General features: G+C 36.4%; 3 protein-coding genes across 5 annotated transcripts in view; 1 reads left to right on the forward strand and 2 right to left on the reverse strand.

Annotated features, from left to right (window-relative positions):
* Positions 1-1,828: 1,828 nt before the first annotated feature.
* Positions 1,829-9,277, reverse strand: tnnt3a (troponin T type 3a (skeletal, fast)). Of its 2 annotated transcripts, none has more exons than XM_016576544.1 (13): positions 9,230-9,277; positions 8,057-8,096; positions 7,906-7,919; positions 7,221-7,226; positions 6,365-6,383; positions 6,231-6,276; positions 6,011-6,127; positions 5,835-5,912; positions 4,371-4,484; positions 4,170-4,282; positions 4,002-4,092; positions 3,828-3,868; positions 1,829-2,029 (listed from the first exon to the last, which is right to left on the reverse strand). In XM_016576544.1, the coding sequence occupies exons 2-13, from the start codon at positions 8,074-8,076 to the stop codon at positions 1,993-1,995; spliced, it is 696 nt and encodes a 231-aa protein (XP_016432030.1). In that variant the 5' UTR covers positions 8,077-8,096; positions 9,230-9,277; the 3' UTR covers positions 1,829-1,992. The 2 variants fall into 2 exon arrangements, with proteins under 2 accessions (XP_016432030.1, XP_016432029.1); XM_016576543.1 differs by lacking the exon at positions 1,829-2,029 and adding an exon at positions 2,647-2,683.
* An 805-nt stretch (positions 9,278-10,082) lies between these two features.
* prr33 (proline rich 33) lies at positions 10,083-16,110 on the forward strand. The gene is made up of 3 exons (XM_016576563.1): positions 10,083-10,265; positions 10,576-10,626; positions 12,788-16,110. The coding sequence occupies exon 3, from the start codon at positions 12,803-12,805 to the stop codon at positions 15,797-15,799; it is 2,997 nt and encodes a 998-aa protein (XP_016432049.1). The 5' UTR covers positions 10,083-10,265; positions 10,576-10,626; positions 12,788-12,802; the 3' UTR covers positions 15,800-16,110.
* Positions 11,985-26,952, reverse strand: part of lsp1a (lymphocyte specific protein 1 a) — a 29,692-nt gene continuing 14,724 nt past the window's right edge. The window contains exons 5-13 of one of the 2 annotated variants that reach the window (XM_016576564.1): positions 25,731-25,992; positions 25,016-25,156; positions 21,237-21,280; positions 20,322-20,403; positions 19,846-19,986; positions 19,060-19,158; positions 17,966-18,058; positions 17,736-17,849; positions 11,985-12,649 (exon numbers count right to left, since the gene is read on the reverse strand). In XM_016576564.1, the coding sequence (XP_016432050.1) occupies positions 12,569-12,649; positions 17,736-17,849; positions 17,966-18,058; positions 19,060-19,158; positions 19,846-19,986; positions 20,322-20,403; positions 21,237-21,280; positions 25,016-25,156; positions 25,731-25,992 (1,057 nt within the window). In that variant the 3' untranslated portion in view covers positions 11,985-12,568. The remainder of the gene's footprint in view (positions 12,650-17,735; positions 17,850-17,965; positions 18,059-19,059; positions 19,159-19,845; positions 19,987-20,321; positions 20,404-21,236; positions 21,281-25,015; positions 25,157-25,730; positions 25,993-26,952) is intronic. The other variant, XM_016576565.1, reaches the window with a different exon arrangement.

Here is a 26,952-nt window from a genome sequence, read left to right on the forward strand (position 1 = left end):
TGTATTTAATGATGCCTGTTTGAAACACTAGCTTGTTGTGTCTTGTGTTAAACTTTACACAAATTTTTTCTTAAATGAGTGAATGTCGGATTAATAAAAAAAATATATAACTATTTATACTCGAATGTTTGGATGGAATGTTTTGATTTAGCCATTCCGTGAATTAGCCTAGCTATATGACACAATGGAATATCAATTTAAGACAAAACGGTTTTAGCGGGACAGAAAACAATGATGAAAGTGAAGGTTGTTGTTCTTAAAATTTCATCATGGTAAAACTCATTCAACACAAAGTTCTCAAAACAAATTACCAACTTAGTCTATAAAATAACATTTTAGATGTTTACATTTTGTCCATTGCCAACGAACTCTGGCAACTTACCGTTGATGAAACAATGTTTTTCTCGAAGCTTCCCCAAATTATTTGGTTAGTCTAGTGGACCATCTCAATCAAAATAGCTAAACGCAAATAGCCGTTTATGAAATGGAGTAAAACGCTGGCTTCACATTAATTGCGATTCGATAACACTTAGGTCCATAATCTATAAACTTTCATTCATGTAGGCTACATTTAGCTAAATATGAATGCATCCAAATATCGAATGACATGGCTATAGGCTAATGAAAAGCTTCCAATTTAATCTACAGGAAAATGTTCGGTGATGTTAATGAAAACTAGTTATACTATTTTTTTTAAATAATAGATCTATTATTTAAAGGGGTCATATGATGCGATTTCAAGTTTTCCTTTCTCTTTGGAGTGTTACAAGCTCTTGGTGCATAAAGAAGATCTGTAAAGTTGCAAAGACTATCGAATATTTCAGGGACGATCATCTTTTTTTTTTTTTGCTAAAAAAGGAGCTCTAATAGAAGACAGACATGATATAGGCTAGCAACAGCACCATCTTGTGTACTGAACTTCATACATCATTAATAAACCGTCACCTATGGTAAACATATATTTGCATAATGTTAACGTTTTATTTTTTAGCTAACTGATCATCAAATTGTGCATTAGCATGCCTATCATGTGCTGTTGAGGCTACAGTTTGTAAAGATATTTCATAAATGCATTCAGGAGAAGACATTCATATGGCAGATCTAGGAACTTTCTGCCACATTTATTAAACAAAAGTTAAGCTTATCGACTGTATCTGTGACTGTCGGTTACCACAAAATATTTTCGACTGGTTCCTCGGTGTAAAAACGAAAACGCTAAAACACTCTACGGATTAATGGTTTAAATTATGAATGTGAAGTTCACAATTTTGTCAAAATACTTATATTAATTCTTACCCAAAAAAATGTATTTGAGCTAGAAAATTGGAATTGTTGGGACTATTGTCAAAGGCGGATGAACCTCTGGTTACGCGTGACAGGTTGACACTGTAGGTTGATATTTCACTAAAGTGGCAAATTGGTATCCTTCCGCCGGTCACTCGAGAGTTACCGTTTACCGGCGTGACAGGAGTAGAAAATTGAAAGCAAAAGATAGGCTATGGTAAGAATGCGATTTTGTCTCACGAGTTTCATCACTTACGATGTTTAAATATTGTGATTATACGAGACCGTGTTACAATATTGCGGAACAGTGTGTATTTATCCTGATTCAATAAAAACCGCGAATTTAACGCGAGTTATCAGTGGTAATCTAGGCCTACTAAAGCATTTTATTAGGTGTAGTATCAATACAGCTTAATTTATGTTGAACTTGGAACATGTTTATCCACTGGTGAACTTAAACAAAAACGGTCTTGCATGACAATATCTAAAAACAAAAATTTTATTGATGTTTCAAAAGGAACAAGTAGCTACTGACAAAGGCTTTAAGTCACACTTTATTTACATGACATTAAAAAGGGAACTAAATAACAGTCCAAGACGAGGAAGAGTTGGTTGATCATAACTACGGAGTCCTGTGTGGTCAGCACAGATCGAGGGGTGTATCTTGTCCATCATCATTGTGGTGGTCTTGGCCTGCAGGACGAGCACTTACTTTCTGCGACGAGAGGCTGCGCCCTTCTTGCTGCTGCAATGCAGGAATAAGATAAGAGGTGAGCAAATTATATTTTTATTTAATTCTATCTATCTATCTGTCTGTCTGTCTGTCTATTTGTTTGTGTGGAAAAAAAAAACACTGAATGAATATTTTTACATTTCACACCACAGCATACACATACCAGGCTGTTCAAACCAGGCCTTACTTACTGTCACAGTATCATAATGATATGTTTTTTGGCAGCTCTAATCAAAGATGAATCCAAAATAACTCAAATGAACCAAAACAAGTTTATCTCTCTGCCAGATAGACAACTGCTCAAATACCATTAAAAGAGTAAAAACATTAGTTTTTGTCTGCTCAACATTATTGTTGGAGCAAGGTGTATATTCCTACCGTCTCTTTATCAGTAGTTAGAGTAGAGTCATATAAAGTATTTGTAATTCTATTACAAATATATTTTTATTACTTTTATTTTTACTATTTATACTTTACATTTCTTATTACCGCATCTCCCCGCCCCTTATAACTTATACCCCCTTATACCATTGTAAGTGAATTATACTAAGAATTATTATTAATAAATATAAATGTATTATGAATTATAATAATAATAATAATATATTTGTATTATTATTATAACAGGCTTACTTTCTGCGACGAGAGGCTGCGCCCTTCTTGCTGCTGCAATGCAGGAATAAGATAAGAGGTGAGCAAATTATATTTTTATTTAATTCTATCTATCTATCTATCTATCTGTCTGTCTGTCTGTCTGTCTACTGTATTTGTTTGTGTGGGGGAAAAAAACACTGAATGAATATTTTTACATTTCACACCACAGCATACACATACCAGGCTGTTCAAACCAGGCCTTACTTACTGTCACAGTATCATAATGATATGTTTTTTGGCAGCTCTAATCAAAGATGAATCCAAAATAACTCAAATGAACCAAAACAAGTTTATCTCTCTGCCAGATAGACAACTGCTCAAATACCATTAAAAGAGTAAAAACATTAGTTTTTGTCTGCTCAACATTATTGTTGGAGCAAGGTGTATATTCCTACCGTCTCTTTATCAGTAGTTAGAGTAGAGTCATATAAAGTATTTGTAATTCTATTACAAATATATTTTTATTACTTTTATTTTTACTATTTATACTTTACATTTCTTATTACCGCATCTCCCCGCCCCTTATAACTTATACCCCCTTATACCATTGTAAGTGAATTATACTAAGAATTATTATTAATAAATATAAATGTATTATGAATTATAATAATAATAATAATATATTTGTATTATTATTATAACAGGGCCTATACACTGCAAAAATGATTTTCTTGTAAATAAAACAAAGCTTACTGGAGTATGTTTTACAAGAAAATACTATTATTTTTATTTTTATTTTATTATTATAAATTTTATGTTTCATTCAATGTGTTGACCAATCATGTGTTGACCAATCAAACACCAGATTTGGTGATTTCCAATAGAAAGAAAGAAAGAAAGAAATGCGAGTTCCAGATGTTCAAGTACACTGTCTGTCGCCACAGTCCTATTTCTTGACAAAACACCTGTTATTTTCTGTCATATTCACTGGTTTTGAACTGCATATTGATAAGTTAATAACAATTTTATTAAATGCTAAAATATTTTAGAAACTTCTCCTTGCAACTTCCAAATCTATTTCTATCACTGTTCTCAGAAAGTGAGTGCAGTGTTCTTGCTTATTAAGTTTTCACCATCACAACACGCTTGTCAAGCAGCCACATGAAGGCCATGCACAGCAGGGGGCGCCATAACATTCATGAAACCCGCAACTTACAATTTGCTGAGCTCCTCCACTCTCATGCGCAGTGTAGTGACCTGGAGAACATCAGAGATGTATCAGTGATCTCTAAGTTAACCTCTAAGAATCAAACACTGGTTGTGACAGTGGCATGTATAGGTGCGTAAATGTTTCTTGTCCTCTTGTCTATTTCACTGTTCTTTCTCTCACCTCATACTTCTGTCTCTTCAACCTCTCCATGTGCTCAAATTTCTCAGCCTCCAGGGTCTTAATCCATTCAAACAGCTCCTGTGCTTTGTCCCTGAAGTCCACAAGACATAAGTAAGCAAGACTAGACTTGTTTTCATGGCCACTTCAACAGTTTGGAGTATAACTCACCTCAGTTTGTCCTCGTTGAGATGGTCAGTGTTGAGTGGTTTGCGTCTCTCAGCCAGGATCTTTTTCTTCTTCTCTCTCTCTGTTTGTTTCTTGCCACCTTTCTTGGCATCGGCCTGAAGGACAACAGAATGTCGGGTTTTAGTCACAGTTGTTTCAATTCATGCTCTTTAGTTGATTTTAAGTGTTTGAAGTAGAGCTGACCTTCTGCAGATGGCTGCTGTAGTTGGAGCCCATACCAGACAGAGCTGACTTCTTCTTGGCGTCTTCCTCTGCCTTCTTCTTGGCATCTTCCTCCTCTTTCCTTCGCCTCTCCTCCTGTTGGAGTTATCAAAGTCAGTGTTTTCATAGAAGATGGACACTTTATAGATTTTGTCAGCTGTTTTTTAGTTTCGTCATAGTCCTCAACATATCCTGGGTTTTTTTCTCCCCATCAAATTTTGGTTGCCAAATAATTTGGGTATTTTACTCATTTACTTATCTTGTTTCCTGATTTATTAAATCATCATATAAATTAACACACTACATTATGACAACTGGTAAAGCTCAAAAGCTTCTCTCAGATGCTAAAACTGTGAAATTCCTAATATTAATTCCGTTAATTCCAATTTATGTTGTTGTTTTTTCTATTAAAACAACAAAAAATTACTTTTTAGTGTCACACAAAAGTTGTTTAAGTTAATTTATTCAGCAACTACAACTGCAAGCAATATAATTGATTCATGCATCACCAAAAAGTCCAAGAAATATATATATATATTGGATATGACAATGTTAATGTATTTGGTCTTGGCGAAATAGATCTGCTATGCTGCTGTTGAATTGCTGCTGCTGTTGGTTATTGCTGTAGTTGTAGATTATTGCTGCTGCTGCAAGCAAGTACAGGAACTTGCTACTGCCAATGCATATGGTGATACGGTGCCATGAGTATTTAAGACATGCTGCTGCTGCACAAATAGCATATAACCCGTAGCAGATCTATACAGGTGGAGCTGGGGAAGGTGGAGGGTTTCAGAGAACTCTGAAAGCGCGCTGCAGGAATCTCAAGTGAATGCTAGCCAGCCATATAAATGCAAGGCAGTAAGCTCATTGGCTGCATATGCAGCATGAACCAATCAGCTTGTGCCAAGTCGTTTAATTCTCTGAACATCATCAGTTACGTTAACACCCCGTCAGAATGCGCCATCTAGAGTTTCATGACTGAACTATATATAAATATACATTTTTTTTCCATGTACTCATCTCATGGTTGCCAGGTTGCTAAGATAAAGTAATATATATATAATCAATTTGCCAATTTTTTGTTTGTTTTTTTTGTGTACTCATGGTTGCCAGGTTGCTAAGATAAAGTAAAACACAGGGCAGAAATGTGTCCTTTTAAGAGACAAGCTCTAATTGTTGACATCTGGCAACCCCAAGTATGAAAACGTGTGGAGGCTTTTTAAAAATGCTTTTTCTTCTCTTTGTTGAAGAGAATATAGATTTTGGTTAATTTTTTATTTTTAAACTACATCTTTTTAGTCTTGCGTGTTAAAAAAGTCACAGTTTGTGTTAAATGATGTTGTGTCATCTTGTATTCATTATGGGGGGGAAAAAGTCGTCAATGAACATGTATTTGTTTTTTGGAAATGAATTAACTACTAGATTCGCAGGCTCAGTGATACACACCTCACGTCTGGCCTGGCGCTCCTTATCCTTTTCAGCTCGGATCCTCTGCTGCTCTGCCCTCTCAGCTCTGCGCTTCTCCTGTTTGGAGACAGAAAACACATTTTTATTTACGACTTCTTATTCTGAAGAAGATCGGGTTAGGCTAACATTTTATTTCTCAAGGGACGTTTCCTTACCATTCTCTCCTTGAGGGCCATCAGTTCCTGCTCCTCCTTCTTCCTTTGCTCGAAGTGAGTATCGATGAGGCCCTGCAGCTCAAGAGTATCCTTGTTGAGACGTTTCTTCTGAATGTCCTGCGTTGAGACACGCGAGAAACAATGTTGTCGTCTCATTACCTCAGAATACATGCATGGCTATTTGTATTTTAAAGACTCCCAAAGATACATGAACTCTTACATCAAAGTCCACTTTCTCACCATCTGGGATCTTGGGTGCTGATGGCCTGTAGTTAAAGAATTAAAATGAGCATTATGTCTTAAAAACTTTTCAAATAGTTTGCTGTAATGCGCAAATTCCTACAGGCTACTTACTTGTACTTTGGCTTCTCTTCTGTATTAGGAGTAAGAGGAGACAAGTACATGTTATTGTGTTATTGGGAAATCCACACAGTTAACGATACACAGCAATTTTCAAACATTGGCATAGCACTGCCACATAATTAGTATTTTTTTTTTAGAAGGAATGAAAAATGGAATTATTTGATAGATATATTAAGATAGATTGTGAAAAAATAAATATATTCCTCTTTCATTTCGAAATTAAATTAGATAGTTAAAATTAACTGGATTTTTATATGTAACGAAATTGATTTTTTTTTAAATAATTAGAATGTAGATAATTTATTAAAAATAATAAATAATATTTTAAATAAAATATAATTAAAATGCATTCTAGAAATTTTAAATTGATTAAATATGATATCAAATTATTATTAAAATATAAAAAAAATAGATTTAATTTGTGTTAAAACATTAAAATATTGAAAGTTTTGAGTGACCATGAAAAGTTCAACATATACTTTATTTTTTCCCCTCCCCTGTTCCTGTCATGGTGTATGTTTTTCTTCTGACATTTAAAATAGCAGCTTGTCCTTGAAATGAGTGGTTCAGCTTTCTATACGAGCCATGCAAAGCAAACTCAAACAACGGATCACTGCACGGTTGTTGTTATTTGAAACTCTTTCACCCATTTCATTACTTAGCCTAGTCTGATTATTGCCCAGATTTGGACTATGGTTAGATTGTGTATATTTTTGGATTATAGGCAGTCTTGCACCAATATGCCAGCCTTGACTAGAAGGGACAGCATTATAGATGTTGTCCACTAGGAGGAGAAACCGCTGTCCCTTCAACAAAATAAAGTGAAATACATCTGTAATCAACATACCTTCCCCTTCAATGACAGCAAGCATTAAACAAGAACAGAAAGCAAGAACAGAATGGATATTATTAGCAACTATAATAATAAGGGACCGAATCTGCCAACAACGGCATTTTTTCGCCAACAAAAATTTTTAAAAAAAGAAATACCTGCCTTATTAATGTTTTATTGTATTTATTTATACATTTAATAAATAAATAAAGTTGAAGTTGATTTATTTCACATAAATCTATTTGCACATTTATTTATCTATACACTGTTATGTCTGTAAGATAATGTTCTTCACATTGTCTAATGCATGCACTACAGATTCAGTGTAAATAAGACATTTTATATACCTTATTGTGTAATAAAATCGATCAAATAGAATGTAAAAATCAAAGTTCAAAGAGGGAGAATGGAGAACAGGATGTTGTACATTTGTAGGCATATACAGAAGTAGAAGTTGTTACTAACAGATGAAATCTGCATTCATACAATAATAATTTTAGAAATTATTTGATCACCAGTGCAGCAGTATCATGGATTGCACGATTATTACATTTAAGTCTACACAATATCTCGTTGTGATTGCCTACTTTCATCATTTTCTTAAAAGAACAATGAACATAGGGGGAAATGATGAACTGATACAGCACAAATATGTATATTGTTTAGATTTTATGAGAAAACACTGAAAATCTGTACTCACCCTCAAAATGCTCGCTGTAAAAAACAAATGATAAACAGAAGTCTGATTATGCTCGGTTAGTGTGCGTCATACAAATTCAGTTCAGTATGCATAGAAAAGCATGTTTTAAAGTTCAGTTGGACTACAAAATGACAAACTTTATGATACTTACACCTCCTCTGTGTCTGACATGGTGATAGTGGACTTTGAGACTAAAAGAAAATGAAAGAATGATGCGCAAATCAGAACCTCAAGGCAAGACTGCAAAGAGTCTAATGAACACATATATATAGTGATTCATAAAACTGTCATGAAACTATCTCTTCCCTTTCCCCTGTTGACCCCTTCATGCTGAACTAATGGGCTTTTTGCCAAATTAAATAATCAAGATTGTCAGTGATGACTAAGAATGTAGGGTGCAAATACTTAAGTTATGTTGACATATACCAGAATATGTATTACATTTTAAGGTAACAATTAAATTTTGTTTTATAGTAGTCTGCTATGTTTTTCGCTTTTCAGTTTCTCACAAGATGTGTGAAGTCATTTTAGCTAAGCATTGACTGAATTGTATTATTAGCTGACCTATGAACTGGCTGACACATGATAAATGAGAAGTGTCCTTGCTCATATTCAGATTTATGTGGAAGTTTGTTTTCCACTTTGCCTGTAGATTCATGGCCTTGTCAGGGACGTTGAAATGATCAAAAGACAAGACACTTTCCTTTAAAACATCTTTAGTGGATAAAGTGTTGTTTCCCAATCTTATAAGTAATATTTCTTTATATATTGCAGGACTCTAATTTTGTAAAGAATCAATACAAAATACTACACAATCAGAAATAATTAAAGGGTTGATGAATTAAAATATAAAAACAATCAATTGTTAACTTCTGAATAACAGGCAGGAAATAGATGTAAGCAATCCCTGCAAACATCTCCGGTCAAAAAGAATTTGACTTTGACAAGACAGCTGCACTTAATAGGCCCAAACATTGTTCAGGATCCAGTTTCCAAGTTCCAGCTCAAGTTTTTTTTTTTTTTATATATATTTGGACATAGTAAATTTAGATAATATAGATTGAATAGATTGTCATTCACACAACTTAAATGTAAATGTAACTGTATTATATATATAATTTAAGGAGTCAATAATTGACCAAGCTTTTGATGCAGCTAAATGCATTATGCTATATGAACTCCACAAGTTTGTGTAAAAACCTGATGAGTTCACACATTCATTGTCACAAATTGTCTTAGTATAAACTCACACAAAACTACACACAATATTTCCCACTCTAATTATTTCCTCACCCGCTGCACTTGTGCCTTCTTTCACTCTTACCTCAGAAAAGCTGAAAGAAGTGAATTCCCTGCTGGCAGAGACTGGTTGTAAAGTTCAGCAAACATGCAGGCATGAAAAAGTCTTTCTGTTATAGTGACACTTGATCTGTGAAAATATCCCATTGGTGGAGATTCCATAGTGGGAAGGGTTAAGAAGGGAAGGTCCAGATCTTGGCCCAGGCACTGAATAAGGAGATGGACGAGGGTTTGAGGAAATGTAACAGAGGCGTAAGTTTGGAGTGGGCCGAAACACTGTTGCTATATTTGCTGTGGTACTACGTAAGCACAATTAAAAATTTTCTGAATGGGATGAATGTGAGTGTGATCTGCTTGCCTTTTGGTGTTATTTTCAAAATAATGGATAGATGCTTCAGACAAAGTGTTGGGGTGTTCCCCAGGGCTCGCTCCCAAGTCCGCATATGTTGTGTTAGGAACTCCTCAGTGATATGAAACTGTGAAATGATATGAGTTGTATTCCAACTTACTCCAACTAGTGTAAGTGTTTCCTACAGATACCGTTTCCTTTTTTTCATTGTAAATGTCTTGAGGTCACTAATATGGCAATGCCATTCAATAATTAGATGTGACTTAGTAACTCTAAACTTTATTTTACATTGTTGATGCACATTCATTGAAGTACAAATTGTAGTGATTCCAGCCTGTCATTAACAATGCATAAATAATCATTAATTATATTAAATAGTATAATAGCTTCTTCTTAACTGTAGGGGGTGCTGTGCTTATAGATTGTGTAAATGAGGGTGTGCATCTGGTGTCATGGGGGAGGGGGGACACTTGGTGATATCTAAGGTGACCTGGATCCCCCCTGCTTCGCTGACGGTTCCCTCTACACCGTCACCACTCTCCATGCATTCTGAGTAACGGACTCAGGGTTTTATTTTTGGACTGCTATGGAGCCTGTGCCTTCCATTTGAAGGTAGGGGGAATAGTTGAACTCAACATGAGTCTCCCGTTCTGACAGTCCAAGCTGGGACAAGCAGGCAGCCGCCGGACACCCCTGAACAGCAGACAAACAGGTATAAACCCAGAAAATTTTGCTTGAAATTTGATATTTTTGTCTTCTGGATATTATTAAATGAATGCCTAGTATGGAAGTGCATGCCATGTCTGTCCTTTGGGAAAAGGCTTCAGCAGTTTGTTGCAGGCTAACTTGACAGGTTTGTGCAATAGGGACTGTAATATAGCACTGTAAAACTGAAACTAAAACTGAAATTAATAATACTGATATTGGTTTCCTTGTCACCATATATTACTTCTTTATTAAAATGCAGTTGCTTATTTTAAAGGACATGTAAAAAAAAAAATCATGCATGTTTATATGTACAGGGGACCTCGTCTGAAGTGTCTTCACCTGTCTTCAGTTACAGTCATCTCTTGGTAAGCACATGCGTATAAGTGTACATATTACCACGGAGCATATATTTTTATATGTACAATGACAACTTTTTTCACCAGGTGGTTGCTAAGAAGCAATTATGCTGTGCGTGATTTTACTGTTTTGCTATTCTTGCCCTTTCCTCTTTTGAACTTGCATCTTGGAAATTTTCCAAACTGCCCAGCCTACCAGGGCCTTAAAAGGACGACCTCTTCTCATATGGTTCTTCGTGTCACTCTGGGCTGGAAGCTTCTTTCACAAGCTTTTACAGGTGGCCTACATTTGCACTATTGCAAAAAGATTATGTGTTATACGGACACAAAATAAGTAATTTTGCTTAGTATTTTATCTTTAAAAAATGTTCCTAAGGCCACTGGATTTAATTTGTAGTCAGTTTTTGTATTTTGTAGTCAAATATCTAAACATCCCTAAAATAAGATGAAGCAATTGCTTATACTAAAACCTGTTTTGGGAGAATATATACTGAATTCAGTTTTTCTTCCTCAATGGCATGTTTTTAAACTTATTTTAAGCACAAATATAGCTAAATTTAGTGAGATTTATTCTTATATCAATATATTCTTGTATTTTTCTTTTATACCGGAAGCAGTGCCTTGGATTCCTTTCTTATAATAGATTTATTCTTACATTTATGCTTTCCCAAAAATGCTTATGAACCCACTGATTCATAACCTTTATATATAATTAATTATGATCTAAATTATTGCATAAATGAGCCCGTAAAGGTCCATGAGTGTTTCATGAATATCATTTATGAATAGTCCAGTCTTAAAGCTAATTATTATCTTAATGTTTTATAGTAAGGTAGTTTAGTATTTATATCGATACAGTATGAAAAACTTAAAAGCAGCTCTGGGATATGTGATATTAGGTTGTGCGTCAACAGAAACCACTGAATCTGATTGGTAGTACATTTTCAGTGATTTATTATGTAATTTAATGTAGCTGCTCCACCTATGGCTAAAGCAGCGACTGCATGGCATTGGTTTACGGTGAGGGTGGAAAGTGGCACCACACTCTGTGACATGGAGCAGATGACTTGCTCATTTGCTTTCACCCTAAAATTAGGCCAAGGAGCTATCCTAGATGTGTTGTGGAAGTTTACTGCATGGGAACATGTCATTAACTGAGACATTGTATCAAGTGAAAACTATTCTGATATTTACACTTTACATTGAGAATAAGCAGCCAAACTCCAAATTAAGAATCATACAAAATATCAAATTTATTGAAAATAAAAGCTGTAATTGCCTATAAATGACATTCTTATTTTAACCATTCCCAATACTATTGGGTAGCAAAATGCTCATACCTAAACAAACATGTTTATTTTAATATTATAAATATGATAAATGGAGTAATTCCAGTGTTTTCATGAAAACCAAAAAGAAAATCAATGTCATATTTGTAATAAAATATAACAGTAAAAGATTGGTTGTGGCTTAAAATGCATAAGAATCAGCTGCAGGAATTTTGGAATATGTTTTTGGATTATTCTACCGTTCATCTATTCAAGTCTATATAAATGAAACAGTGTGCCATAGCATAAACATAGCATAGAAAATCAATATAAAAACAGTTGACAAGTCAAGACTTTGATCTTTTTGACATTCACATTCAGTTCATACTCATACATTGTTAGAAGTGGGCATAATATCAGCACAAATACTGCAGATGATACTGAAGAAAAAGAAAAGAAACTAAGACCTTTTATTCTGTTGCAATCGGTCAGAATAATTCAATAGGTCTGAGAATAATTTTACATTATATATATGTGTGACAAATAGATTGTAGAAAAACGTTTCAAAGCCATGCCATTAGAACAGTCAAAAATGGAACAATCATTAAAAAAAAACACAAAAGCACATATTATGTAGTGTAATTGTTTTGAAAAGTTGATTGAAATATTGTACTACATATATGTCAATTAATGTGTTCTTGGTGAATCAGGAAAGATGTCATTGCTGAATTAAATTCCTCACAAGCGATCGCTGGAAAATTCACCTGAAAAAAAATAGAGAAAACAACAGTATTAGCGAGCAAAGCTTTTTGCTAATTTATTTTACGATGCCTATTTTTGGAATGGTTTGCACCTTTTTACCATTATTAGCAAGAACATTTATTGTTATTTATTTGTTTCAGGGGGCTGAAGATTTAATGGCTGTCAATATTGGCAATGCTGCCCAGGCAGGCCTGCTTTCCCAGCAGTACCCCCCACCTTTGTTTCCCAAACCTGGGAAAGAAAATGTCCGGCTCCAGAAACTACTCAAGAAGACAGCGAAGAAAAAAGCTGCAGCCCAGGCCTCACAACCGTCGGTCCCCTTCCGCTCAAGCCTCTCTCCAGTAAATGAAGCGAGCCCTGACCTGGAGCACAGTGATCACTCAACTCCTCCTAAGACTCCAGAGACACCTTACTACATTGGCACGGTACACCCACGCTTCAACATCCGACCACTGTATCAGCATGTGTCGTCTCCTTATCCTCATCACAGAGGATTCACTTACGGCAAGACGGCAAGGTTTTCACCACAACCATATGCGGCTCCCCAACGCCGGTCTCCAGCATTTCAATACACAGCCTCACCAGTACCAGGACTTGACACACATGAACCTGTTCCAGTCACTATTCTACAAACTTCACAAAGAGTGGAAGTCAGCTCAAATATTACCACTCATGTAACCTCTAAATCTCCAAGCCATCAGCCAGCCACTTTGAATGTTTCTAGAACAGCAAAACCATTGTTTGAAGTTCCTCAAATCACCATTTACACAGCAAAGACAGTAGGTGTGAGAACACCTCATGCATCACCAACAAGGAGTAAAACACCTACTGCAGAGTTACTGAGAGGCCCAACGCCAACATTTGAGGTTAGAAGGATAGTGACACCAACATCTGAAATAAGAAGAGACAGAACACCAACCAGAGAGATCAGAAGGGTTACAACACCAACATTTGAAGTCAAGAGGATTACAACCCCAACTTCAGAAATTAAGAAAAGCCAAACTCCAACTTCTGAAGTCAAGAAAGAGACAATTCCATCTTCTGAAATGAAAAGGGTCAGTACTCCTGCTTCAGAGACGAAACAAAATGCAACACTGACACCTGAGACAAAATGGGGTACAACTGCAACGCTTGAGGCAAAGGGGGCTACAACACCAACAAGAGTAAAGACACCAACATTTGACTTTATTTCAACAAAAACACCTTCAGGGCGTCCCAAGACACCTTCAGGTAATGTGTCACATGTTAGAGTACCTGTGATTGAGATTTCAAGACCAAATCCACTTTTATTTGCTGTGTCTCCTGTGCACATGGAGGGCAGAAGATCCAAAACGCCAACCTCAAGTTTGACTGGTCCACACAATGAAATGCATAAAATATCAAATCAAGTGAATGACACCAGTCATTCAGAAATATTACAAAATGGGGACATAGATGTAAAATCAACTGAACCCTTACAAGAAAAGCTGGATAAGGCCACAGAAAACCTGTCAAAACTTGAGTCATCAAAGCCAAAGGCCCAAATACAGAAAAGCCCAAATGAGCAGCCAAAGCTTAAAACCCCAACAACACCCAAGACTGAACCTGCACAGCCTGCTTTATCCTCAGTTGGGTATCAAAAAACGTTTTCTAGAGTCCCTCCATTTGCAGGTCAAAGACCCAAAACACCAACAGCACCTAAATCCAAACCAACATATTATGGATTGACTCCCTCTGAATATGTTGCCCATGGAGGAATAAAGAGTTACACACCCAGTTTTAGCATTTCTACATCAACTGCACTACCAAGTGCAGAGGCAACTCACCTTTCAAAACAGGAACAAATAGTACCTCAACCTGATGTAAATGTGACCATGACGAATGACAAGTCTGAGGTAAAGCCTAAAGAACAAGTTGAAGTCCTGCCACCTCAGGCTGGTGTTGTTAAAGAGGAAACCGCTGTGGTGGCTCCACCTCCAGAGGTTTCAAAGTTAGCCTCTATGCTAGAAGCAAACTCTGTAAGGGACATTCCCAAGTCAACTGTGCCAGAATTAAAAGCAAAAATTCCTGATGTTAAAATTCCAACTATTGTGGTATCTGTAGCTGACACACCACCATCAGAAGCAAAAGCAGAGCCAATAAGTACTGTGACACCAAGAGTCAGAACTCCAACCTATGGATCTCCCAGACTTTCCCAAATGACACCAACCCCTCCAACTGTGAAGGTAACTCCGAAATCTGCTAGTAAGGCTGTGCTATTATCTGACCAAGATGTGGGAAAGCCAGCTCTTCCAAAGGTGTCAGAAGGTAAAGTTAATGCCGAAACAACCAAAGTAACAGAGAAGCCAACAGAGGCAAAAATGTCTTTGTTAGAGAGAATTAAGAAGCAGAAGCTTGAAGCTGCTTCTTCTGAAAAACCTCCTGAAAAAGGAGAGGTTAAAGATGTGGTTAAGCCACTGGCTAAACCAAAAGAAGACCAAGAGAGCCTTGAAACAAAGGATACCGAACCTGAAAAGGTTGACAGAGTGGAGACAAAAGCTAGCCCACAACAGGAGATCAGGTCTGCAGTGGAAAAGAAGGAGGAGGGTGATGAAGGCTCCTCCCTAACTGCAGAGCCTCTCTTGAAGGTGATGCAGAAACCAAAAGGCATGAAGTCAAAACTCAGTGGCTGGTCTCGCCTTAAGAAACATATGGTGGTTGAAGCAGAGGAGCCCAAGTTTCCAGAGGAAGAGCCTGCGTCAAAGAAAGATGTCCCTGCCAGCGCTGATCAAAATGTAAGTGAAATGCAAAATAAGTCTGAAGCCGAAGCTAAGCCTACTGACAGCCAGGACAGTAGAGACTCCCCAAGGGCAGCAAAAATGTGGGATGCTGTCCTCTTCCAAATGTTCTCCACCAAAGAGAATATTATGCAACAAATTGAAGCCAATAAAACCGAGGAGCAAAAGAAGATGGAGGCAGAACAGAAGATGCCAAAAGAGATTCCCACATTTGCGCATCGTTTGCCAGTTCTCCTGTACAGCCCGCGGTTTGATGCCAGACGACTAAGAGAGGCAGTTTCGCGACCAGCAACAAAGATTGCAACAGTTTTTGAAATGGGACTCATAGGCCGCAAAAATAAAGATGAAGAACCAAAAGACTTTAATAGAACAGCCAAAGGCTTCAGTACTTCTTAAACAACTGACGTCTAACTGGATAACATATAAATAGTGGGCAAGGATGGTGTTAGCTTTCATTGCGATGGTTGAGTTCTGTTTATTATCCAGTCCAATTCTTTACATATGCTTTTATAACTTTATAACCGGTCAATTGGCAAGTAAACTAAAAAATGACTATCTGTCAAATGCACAGTAACTTATTTGCAGTAGATAATTGCCCACTTGTCAACTGGCATTAGCCATTTAAGCTAATTAGAATATTGAATAAAGAGAAATCATATCCTTTTGAAGCTTTTAAATTAAAGAGTTTATTGCTTAAGACTTTCAAAGCTCATCTCGGCATTTTTTATGAGTATGTTAAATATGGTAATCATTTTGATAATACTTACATCCCTGAACACCTTCATCAAATAATAATAATAATAATAATAATTTAAATGATTTAATAATACAGAAATATCACTCCAGCCTGCCACAAGAGACAAAATCTAAGCAAAATCAAGAGAGTGTTTTGGGGTATGAACATGTAAAATATAATGCAGGTTTTAGGTATTGAAAAATTTTAGTTACCCTACAGTATTCTTTTTTAACATTACAATAAAATGCACCACACCTTTTTCTCAGCAATATTTTTCTACAGCCAGTATTCTATGGTGCTTAATGGGGCGTAACAAGTCTTTGTGAGGATAAGATATATATACAAGTTAACATGGTGTTAAGGGACAAATTGCTATTGTATGTTTTTTAAGGTGTAGGGACAATTGAGAGTGAGTTTTAGGTGGGTGGGCAAGTGGAACCAGTTAACTGCGGAAGAAAGAATTAAGAGGTAGTATAAGAAAGAGATGTATACAGTAAGTATGCTAAGTTTTGGAAATTTGTTCTAAGCCTTATTAGTACAGAAACCAAGGCATGGCGCACTCTGCTTGGTGCTTAGCGTTGACAAAGAGCTTTCACTGATGGAGCCTCAAAAGGGGCTTTCCAAACCTTTAATATAAATGCTCTCGTTGCTTCAGTATGATTAAATGAATAACAGTGAATGCTGATTGTCAACTCCAACTCATGCATGTTCTTATTTCATGCTTAGGTAATGTTAAGTTTGTAGGCTTGGCCTTTTTTGCATGTTTGTCTTTTGTTGCAGAAACCGTCAGACTGAGAATACTTTCTCTTTACTGATGCTGATGTGTATAATGCTTTGCATTCTAAGGTGCACTGTACTAGATTTAATGTTATTTTTTATTTTTTTTAATAAAATACCTGTTTTGAGAGAGGATATTTTGTATGACTACTTTTATGACACTAGCCATTGAATGGAAACATTTGCATTGTGTTAGAAGCTTGCTGTGATTTGTTTGAGATATATTATCAATGTATTATCAAACAGGTGTATGAAAAACCTTTAGACAGCGAGATTTAAAAATGTAAAAAAAAATTCAGGTCTATTTTAAAATGAATTATATTAGCTCTCAAAAGTTTACTTGAGATAGCATCTTAACTTTTTATGTGATATTCTTATTTCAAGAATCTTTTGAATTAGAACAATGACATGAGTGATATGACTTTTTAGAGCTCTCAATGTACTTGGGGGAAATGGATATCATCCCATAACGCACTGGAAATTGAGTCGCTCTGGGTTTTTGTGTCTTTTCAAAGTATTCTAAAAGCATATTTTATGCTCTAATGCTACAACAGTCAGTAGGCCTATTTTAAGCTAATCTTAGCTAGCTTGCTATGTAGCTAGTTTGGTAGCTAGTTAATATTAGATAACATTACCTAGCATGACTTTGTTGTCCTGCAAAAAGGCATCAAGACCATGTATCCATATTGTGTTGTTGTTTTAGGCATTTTTTATTTAAAGAAACATATTTTAAGCTCTTTTACTTTTACTCATTAAACAAACTAATGTACATGTGAACTGTTTTGTTAGCTTTAAATTATGTAAAATGGAAGAAAGCGCCTCACTTGTTTTTCCATTCGGGTAGACACTGTAATGATCACCATCAGTGGAAATCTTCTCGTATTTTCCATGGCCTGTCACAACAAACTTGTACCGTTTACCCGAGGAGGAGCCCTACAATATAAGAGGTGAGTAGAAGAAATAATGAGAGTGGCATTAAGCAAGAGATTCATTTAACTTTTAAAATCATTTTAAGGTTTATCAGTACAAGATTTTATCTGAATATTTACCTTTCCTCCCAGTCCTGACCTCTCTCCTGCAGAACCTTCTCCAAAAATTTCCCACATGTTCTTTTTCTGCAGAACATCTCCAGGTTTAACATCCTGGAAAAAAACATTAGAGAGCATTTGTTAAGAATTACTTTATTTTCCTAAATCTGCTGTTGTACCCCAATATCCTTTTATGTTGACCTGAAATCTAAGTAATTTTTCACTGATTAACTGACTAGACCATTGAGTTGAACTCAAGAACCAGATTAGCCTGATTCTTTGAGTCATTAAGGTTGATATTGTCAACCGGATTAACAAACTCATTGATTTCATTGAAATTTCTCAGTTTCTCACAAAAAAAGTTATTGAATTATTTCAGAAGACTTGGAATATAGTGTAGAAGTAGTATAAATTACTTTTAATGGTGCTTTTTTTTTTTTTTGTCCTTTTGGAAACTCGAAAGCTTCAGTCCCCATTCGTTGCAATTGCATGAAAAAGAGAAACCAGCACAGTGTCCAGAATTACTCCTTTTGTTTTCCACAATAAGTAAATCAAAAAGGTTTGGAACAACATGAGGGTGTGTAAACGACTTTGGGTGAACTATTTATTTGACATAAACCAGATGTCATAATCTACTATCACTCAATGATTCAAAGATGAAATTCAATCATGTAGCCTTTTTTCTGGTCTTCAAAAGCTCTTACGTTTCATAGAAACAATGTTCATTACATCTGGATGTGATGATCTTAAGGTTTTTTCTTCAGACCTTAACCGCTAACATTATAAACCACATACACACATCAAAGAACATTGCGGTATACCGGACATGATGATTGATTAATCGGGAAATAATTGAAGATGCAGTAGCTCATTCTACCACAAGGGGGCAACATAAATGTACCTTTTTGTTATTTTACTGTATATATATTCATTTTTTGACTACATGTAAATTAACACATCTGTTCTACACAGAAACGGCAGTCTCGGTCTTTCAAAAAATATGCCAATTAAATTATTAGTTAATTTCTCCATTCCACCATGGGACAAATACATGTATCTCTCCCCAGCACATTGGTTACCATCTAAAGATTTTCAAGGTTCATTAATAGACTTACAGATGGTGTAGAAGGGGAGTGTCTGTTCCCGCCTTCTGGACTTCCTTTCACCCAATGGTTGATAAGGTTTGCTACACCCACTTTCACACAGTCTGTATCCTAAAAATATAAAACCGTTACAGAACAGCATGTATAACAAAACTGAATTACAAATAATCTAAATTATTTTCTTTTTTGTATGTTTTAGTTTTGGCTTCATATGTTGATGGAGCGGTGAAGCACAATTCATAAGGTTATGATTGATCTGGCAAACATTTCCCAAGAATTCCTACACAAGAGCTTCCCATTGATGGTTGTTCATGTGCGTCAGACTCTGGCAAACCGATAGTGTGGGTGTGAATGTGAAGGTGTAAAGAGCAGATGTTGTTCCACACTACATGACTACATGACCTATCTCACGCTGCCGCCGCTGCAACGCTGCAGCCACCTCTTGACCTCCAAACTTGCACAATCTGAGACTCATTCAAAGCAATAATAGAAGTGCGCTGACATCACTGTTTTCCCTCATAATATTTAAAGGGGTGATATGAAACAGCTGATTTCTTATTAGTTGGACATTTTCCTGAATGCTTCCTCCACTATTACTCCCATAAAGACTTGAAGTACAGAACACAGAGCATTTTTATGATTTTATCATGCTTGAAAGGTTTAGCACCCTTTGTAAGAACGACCAGTACAATATTCAAAATGTTTGTTTTTCTGAAACAACGTGAAGGTAAGTGAGTGATGACCGAGTTTTCTTTTTTGGGTGCGAGTCAATTAATGAAATGAAATCTGATTTCTGACCTTCAAAGGTGTTCCTTTCGGGCTGCTTTGACTCCAGGCCTCTCCTGCTTCAAACAGGTTTTTTTTGGAGGTCACCGGAGCAGAGACACTGGGCATGTCAACTGCTGCTGACTTAGTCAATTTTGCGTCTTTAGAGGAGATCTGCAATCCGTTAAGACAGTTAGACTCAGTGAGTCAGAGTGATTAATTGTTTCTAAAGAAATATTGCAAATGTAGCAAAAGACTCTCAGGAGGCGGTACAAAAAGAGATCCCATTGAATCACTTTAAATATAAACCATCTGATCCATTTGTTTAAATGCTGCCAGAGACAGGCCTGCTTTCTCTAAATAATGGTTTGACTAAGAGATCATTCTTAAACCAGGCATTAGATAATAAAATAAGAATTTACTGTCCACACTTTGACTACAGATTAACATAAATATCATCAATACATAAAAAGCATAACATAACAAGATAATAAGACTGTAAATTGAACCTCAATTGCATGAGTGTATTGTTCCAGTTTGTCATCAATCTTGGGCAGAAGTACGGGTCTCTGGGTCTTCTTGAAACTGTTACTGTTTTCGAAACAAAGATTCATATGAACCAGTGTCGTTTTGTTAATTTAAAAAAAAGTTTAAAAAAATATGCAGTTTTAAAATGCAATATGCCTATTAGCTGAAAAACTAATAAGATAAGTAAAAGTTAGAAGTACTAACATTACTAAAACTGAAATAAAAATAAAGCATATTGTATTTGGGAATATATAGTATATAGAAATATTTAAAAAATAAGAAAAAATTAATCAAAATTGAAAATCTTCATATAAATATATAATAAATACTATAATAGTAATAATACTAAAATGAACAGGCAAAATGCATTCAATTATGCTCAATCTTATAATTTTTGTAAGGCTACCATATATCGTAACAATACATATATTTACATTTTTAAAAACCTAAAAAATTGCAACCATCTAACATGACATTTACCAAAAAAGTAACAAATAAAAATACATAACTTTTTATTAGTAGTAGTAGTAGTACTAGTAGTATTTCACATAGTGTCCTGAATGTTTTGTATGTATAGATAAGTCTAATTTGTGTTTGTATCCAACATAATATCTTAGCAGACATCAGGAAAAGTGTACACTCCACATCTGGTTAAAGTTAGCCGACCCATAAATCATTGCTGACAAGGCAATGGACTAACAAAGTATTACAGTGACCTATGCCACCATGTCAATATTTACTTTTAGTCAACAGCCATTTTGCCAACATACTTGTACGTTTTTGTCAAGAATCTGCAATTTATTGCAAACACACTGAGGCCAAGAATGTCAAATAGATTGTGCACTTTCTCATTTGCTGAGTCGTATTACTAATTTTATGTTGATGAATGAACTCACCTCTTCTTTAAAGATCGATTCAAGGATTCTGTTCTCTCTGTGATCTGGAATTAAAAGAAAGTTACATTTAAAAAAAAAATGTTTAATTGATATACAGTGGGTACGGAAAGTATTCAGACCCCCTTAAATTTTTCACTCTTTGTTATATTGCAGCCATTTGCTAAAATCATTTAAGTTCATTTTTTTTCCTCATTAATGTACACACAGCACCCCATATTGACAGAAAAACACAGAATTGTTGACATTTTTGCAGATTTATTAAAAAAGAAAAACTGAAATATCACATGGTCCTAAGTATTCAGACCCTTTGCTCAGTATTTAGTAGAAGCACCCTTTTGATCTAATACAGCCATGAGTCTTTTTGGGAAAGATGCAACAAGTTTTTCACACCTGGATTTGGGGATTCTCTGCCATTCCTCCTTGCAGATCCTGTCCAGTTCTGTCAGGTTGGATGGTAAATGTTGGTGGACAGCCATTTTTAGGTCTCTGCAGAGATGCTCAATTGGGTTTAAGTCAGGGCTCTGGCTGGGCCATTCAAGAACAGTCACAGAGTTGTTGTGAAGCCACTCCTTCGTTATTTTAGCTGTGTGCTTAGGGTCATTGTCTTGTTGGAAGGTAAACCTTCGGCCCAGTCTGAGGTCCTGAGCACTCTGGAGAAGGTTTTCGTCCAGGTTATCCCTGTACTTGGCCGCATTCATCTTTCCCTCGATTGCAACCATTCGTCCTGTCCCTGCAGCTGAAAAAGACCCCCACAGCATGATGCTGCCACCGCCATGCTTCACTGTTGGGGCTATGTTGGACAGGTGATGAGCAGTGCCTGGTTTTCTCCACACATACCGCTTAGAGTTAAGGCCAAAAAGTTCTATCTTGGTGTCATCAGACCAGAGAATCTTATTTCTCACCATCTTGGAGTCCTTCAGGTGTTTTTTAGCAAACTCCATGCGGGCTTTCATGTGTCTTGCACTGAGGAGAGGCTTCCGTCGGGCCACTCTGCCATAAAGCCCCGACTGGTGGAGGGCTGCAGTGATGGTTGACTTTCTACAACTTTCTCCCATTTGTAGTCTTTGCACTCTTGAGAGGAATTGCACAATTCAAGAAGAAACACCTCCTGTTGTTTGCAAGTTTTGTAGATCTGCATTGTCTTCAAGACCTTTCCATAAAGGTTCAAGATGATCAGATATGGTCACTTCAGATCTTGTAGGAAGATGGTGTTATATTTCTTGTTTTTTCTTTGCCCATGTGTCCAGGTTTTGTGCTCCTCACACTATGTTCTGCATCTTTGTGGATTGATTGACCTTGGGTACCAGTGGATAAAAGCCAGATTAGCTATAAATTCCAGCTTTGCTTAGCTCATGACATGAGCGCCTGAGTAATTTTATTTTATTTATGTTGGTAAGATTTGACTAGAGACAAATCCCCCTTGACATTAAAGAGTCTGCAGAACCATGCAAACCTCAGCGCCATAATGCTGTGTAGTTGGTTGCCAGTGCATCGCTTAAGCTGTTGTTCAGATGTTTTGGTTGGTTACTAGGTGGTTATCTATTCTACAACTCTCTCCAATATTTTGGTCTCTTGTTATGATTAGGGGTTTATTTGTTGTTGTGCCTTAAGCACCACTGGTTATGAATCGACCATTATGGTGTTTCCATTTATGTATGTTATGTTTTTAGGAAATTTAGGCAGTTCATTAATGAATGTGTCTATGCAAATGCTCAAAAATCACAGAATGTCATGTAACTTGCCAGTTGTCTGAACTGTTGAAATCACTCAAACGAGTGGTGAAACATCTTCAAGAAATGGAAAAATGAGTCAGAATTAATATTTTCAAGATGTACAATAATGAAAGTCCTATAAGTGCATATATAAAACCACAGATCTTTTCACACAATGGAAAGCAAGTGCAGCAAATAAACAAATTACACTTGTCAAGCAGTTTTGGTTGTTAAACTAAATAAACAAAAACATGTTTTTTCAAAAACAAGCCCCAAGGACGTTAGTGTGGCAAGCCCAGAGCTCGCTCCAGTGTCGGCTCCAGCCCCAGAGCTCGCTCCAGTGTCGGCTCCAGCCCCAGAGCTCGCTCCAGTGTCGGCTCCAGCCCCAGAGCTCGCTCCAGTGTCGGCTCCAGCCCCAGAGCTCGCTCCAGTGTCGGCTCCAGCCCCAGAGCTCGCTCCAGTGTCGGCTCCAGCCCCAGAGCTCGAAACATGCCCTAAAATAAATTAAATCAATTTAAAGGAATATTCCAAGTTGCAAAGTGAGGTTCTAATGACATGAAATTTAATTACCACGTTATTATTATTATTATTATCTTTTATTTGTTTGTTTTTACTAAAATACAGGTCATTATTATTTTATGTACTATTCAAAAACATGTTAATTTGTTCTGAACCTGAAATATTCCTGTAATCCTCATCTGAAGACCAATATATGAATATGCATGCTTGTTACTTGACCTAAGATGTGTTCAACCACTTATACACTGCAAACATGTGGGTTTGTTCACAGCACACAGCAACTTACAAAATAAAATGGAGCTTGTATTCTGTAAAAAAAAAAAGAACAGGATTATTTGTCAAAATTCTTCAGTGTCTTAGAAATGCTTATTTGTTGTGATTGATTTCTAGGTTGTACAAAAAAAGTCCTCGTAAAAAAAAAAAAAAAAAGTTTCCAGATGTTTCCTCGTGTGTGTGCACCCCGTGACATCTGTTTTGCAGTTCTCAGAAGAACTTTTTTTTTCTTGCACTCATATAAACATAAAGGTACCTTATTGGCGTTGCTGGTTCCATGAAGAAAGTTTAACATCTATGGAACCTTTCCACTGCACAAATGTTGTTTATAGTGGAAAGGGTCCTTTAGATTTTTAAAATGTTCTTTTAAGAACTGTTCGCTGAAAGGTTGTTTGCAGAACCAAAAATGGTTCTTCTATGGCATCATTGTTAAAACCCACTTTTGGAACCTTAATTTTTAAGAGTGTAGTGTGAAGAACATTTAATTAATCAAAATAACCTTTTGTGGATGGAAAGTTTCCATGGATGTTAAAGGTTCCTCATGGAACCATTGATGCCAGTATAAAGAACCTTTATTTTTAAAAGTGTACCATTAAGGAACTCAGGAACTAGCCAGCAGGGTCATTCCTAGACAACCAGTTTCTCCTTCGGGGCATTTTACTGGTTGTATTTGCACCGGCAGCAGGAACTCTGAAGTGGCCGACCGTGACGTCTTTAATCATGGCATTTACAAACATCAACAACCGGTGAATAGAGGACACTGTGTTCGGAGTTGTTTTTGTTGCATGTTGTGGGTTTCGTGAAAATGGAAATGGAATGTAAACACACAATTTACGCGATTGCATGAAAATATGACTAAATCTCCTATGACAACTTGTAGTGTTATCTTCGAGGCCTATAGAGTTCCTATAGAACTGTTTTAGACCCTACTCTGAAGTAGGAGCTAAATTAGTACCCCCAAATGGAGTTCCTAGAACTAAATATGTTCCTAGTTCCTGTGGTGCGAACACACCAAAAAGTGGGAAATTCCGCCAATAGATCTAGTAACTTCAAAAAGGTCACTGCGGTGCGAAAGCACCTATAATTACCCTTTTCTTTTGGTACCTTGGAGTATCATGAAAAACTATATGCATGGTTATCAGTCAGTACCGTAGTGTCTGTCAAAGTTCAATGGCATTAATGACTGATACCATCACTATACTATTGTACTGCCACGGTACTTTTTTGTAAGGAAAGGTTTCAGAATGTTTATGCAGATACAGTATGTATAGTTACCTTGAAAGTTGGACTTATTGGGTTTAGAGGGTTAAATGGATCATCGCCATCTGTAGGTGTGATGTTGAGATTCTTCATTCTCTTCTCCGCTGCTTCCATTCTCCTCCTCTCAATGTCCTCCTTCATCTGTCTCTTGTCCTCCTGTAATTAATACAAATGAAACTGACTATGTTTTATGCAAACCCTAATAAATAATGTTCTACTACTGGAAGGAACATAGATAGTTTAAAATTCCCACCAAAATAGAAAGTTCTATCATGACAACTCGCAGAGGGATTGGCATGGTAATGTACATGACAATGTTGATGTGTTTGGTCTTGGCGGAATAAATCTGCTACGCTGCTGCTGCCCATACATCTACAGACATGCTTCTGTGAGCATGTAAGAAATACTGCTGATGCACATATAACATATATGACATAACCACCATATATAAATACATATACATGAAATCACCCCGTAGCAGATCTATAAAGGTGGAGCTGGGGGAGGTGGAGGGTTTCTAAAGCGCGCTGCAACTGCTACAGCAAGCACTAGCCAAGTATTTGAATGTTAAGCAACAAGCTCATTGGCTGCTGATACAAAAAGGACCAATCAGCTGCACCATGTGATAATGATGTTATTATGTCAGATTGAGTTAGACTTATCGGACTGCGCCATCTAGAGTTTCATGCCAGAACTTTGGATTTAGACGAATAGAAATCAGCTCAGCCACCTCTTTTTTGGCTAGTTTCTGCTGTTCCTCTTCCTCTCTCTTCTGCTCCTCCTCTTCGCGAGCCTTGCGTCGTTCCTCTCTCTTCTTCTTCAGTTCCTCCAGCTCCAGCTCAGCCTCGGCCTGACGCTGCCGTAGCTGCTCCATTCCTTGGCTCTCCTTCTCCTGGTGGCTACGTCTGATCTTCTCCAGCTTCAGCTCGGTCTCCAGACCAACGTGCATGTCCTTCTTAGTCTCAAAGACCTGATCTACATCTACAGTCCTGCTGGAGAAGAGTGGAGAACAGGAAAACGGGGTTAGTCTCAGACGGCATGTTGGTCATTTCTATGAAACAATCAGTAATTATTACTATTGGACCAGCAGATTTTCTGATCAGTCATACATTACTTTATTATTTTTCCACACAGTCTATTATGAATCTATCTCAGATAAACTTAAATGGCACATAAAAATAAAACAAATTGTGGTTGGTCAGTTTACTTTTAGTCAGACTCTGCGAAGTGGATAGTTCTTGGCCAGAATAAGCCGTAAAATGGGCCAGAAATTACGGTATTAGTTAAAGGGCTGGCTATACGAGACCTTTAGATAGATATTAACTAACTCCCTTAACAGCCATTTTAGAAACTTCCTGGCACAACTTTTTTGGCAGCAACAATATTAGGTCACGTCTATAACACATATGACATAAGCCTCTAATTTTAACAAGACCAAATTCTTTGCTTATTTTTCCCCCTAAAGTCAACTTAAAATGTTAGTCCTTTCCTCAAATCATTATTATTAATCAAAAATAATAACTGTCATCAAAACTGTTATTATTTTTGTCAATAATTAATTTTCCCTTTCTTTGACTCTTACAGTTAAACAGGCTGTATTTTAAAAAATTGTGACTAATAATATATACTATTATTTATTTATATTTATTTATTTGCTTTCTCATTAGTGTAATGCACTATAACAACAAAGTGACAGTGAAGGCATTTATAATGTTACAAAAGTTTTCTATTTTTCAAAAGTTTTCAAATAAATGCTGTTCTTTTCAACTTTATATTCTTCAAAGTATCCTGGGAAAAAAATGCATCATGGTTTCCACAAATATATAAAGCAGAAATGTCTCTTGAGGCGCAAATCAGCATATTAGAATGATTTCTGAAGGATCATGTGACACTGAAGACTGGAGTAATGATGCTGAAAAATCAGCTTTATAATCACAGGAATGAATTGTATT

This window comes from Sinocyclocheilus rhinocerous, unplaced genomic scaffold (genome assembly GCF_001515625.1).
Source record: "Sinocyclocheilus rhinocerous isolate Xijiao unplaced genomic scaffold, SAMN03320098_v1.1 scaffold954, whole genome shotgun sequence".
Lineage (NCBI taxonomy): Eukaryota > Metazoa > Chordata > Actinopteri > Cypriniformes > Cyprinidae > Sinocyclocheilus > Sinocyclocheilus rhinocerous.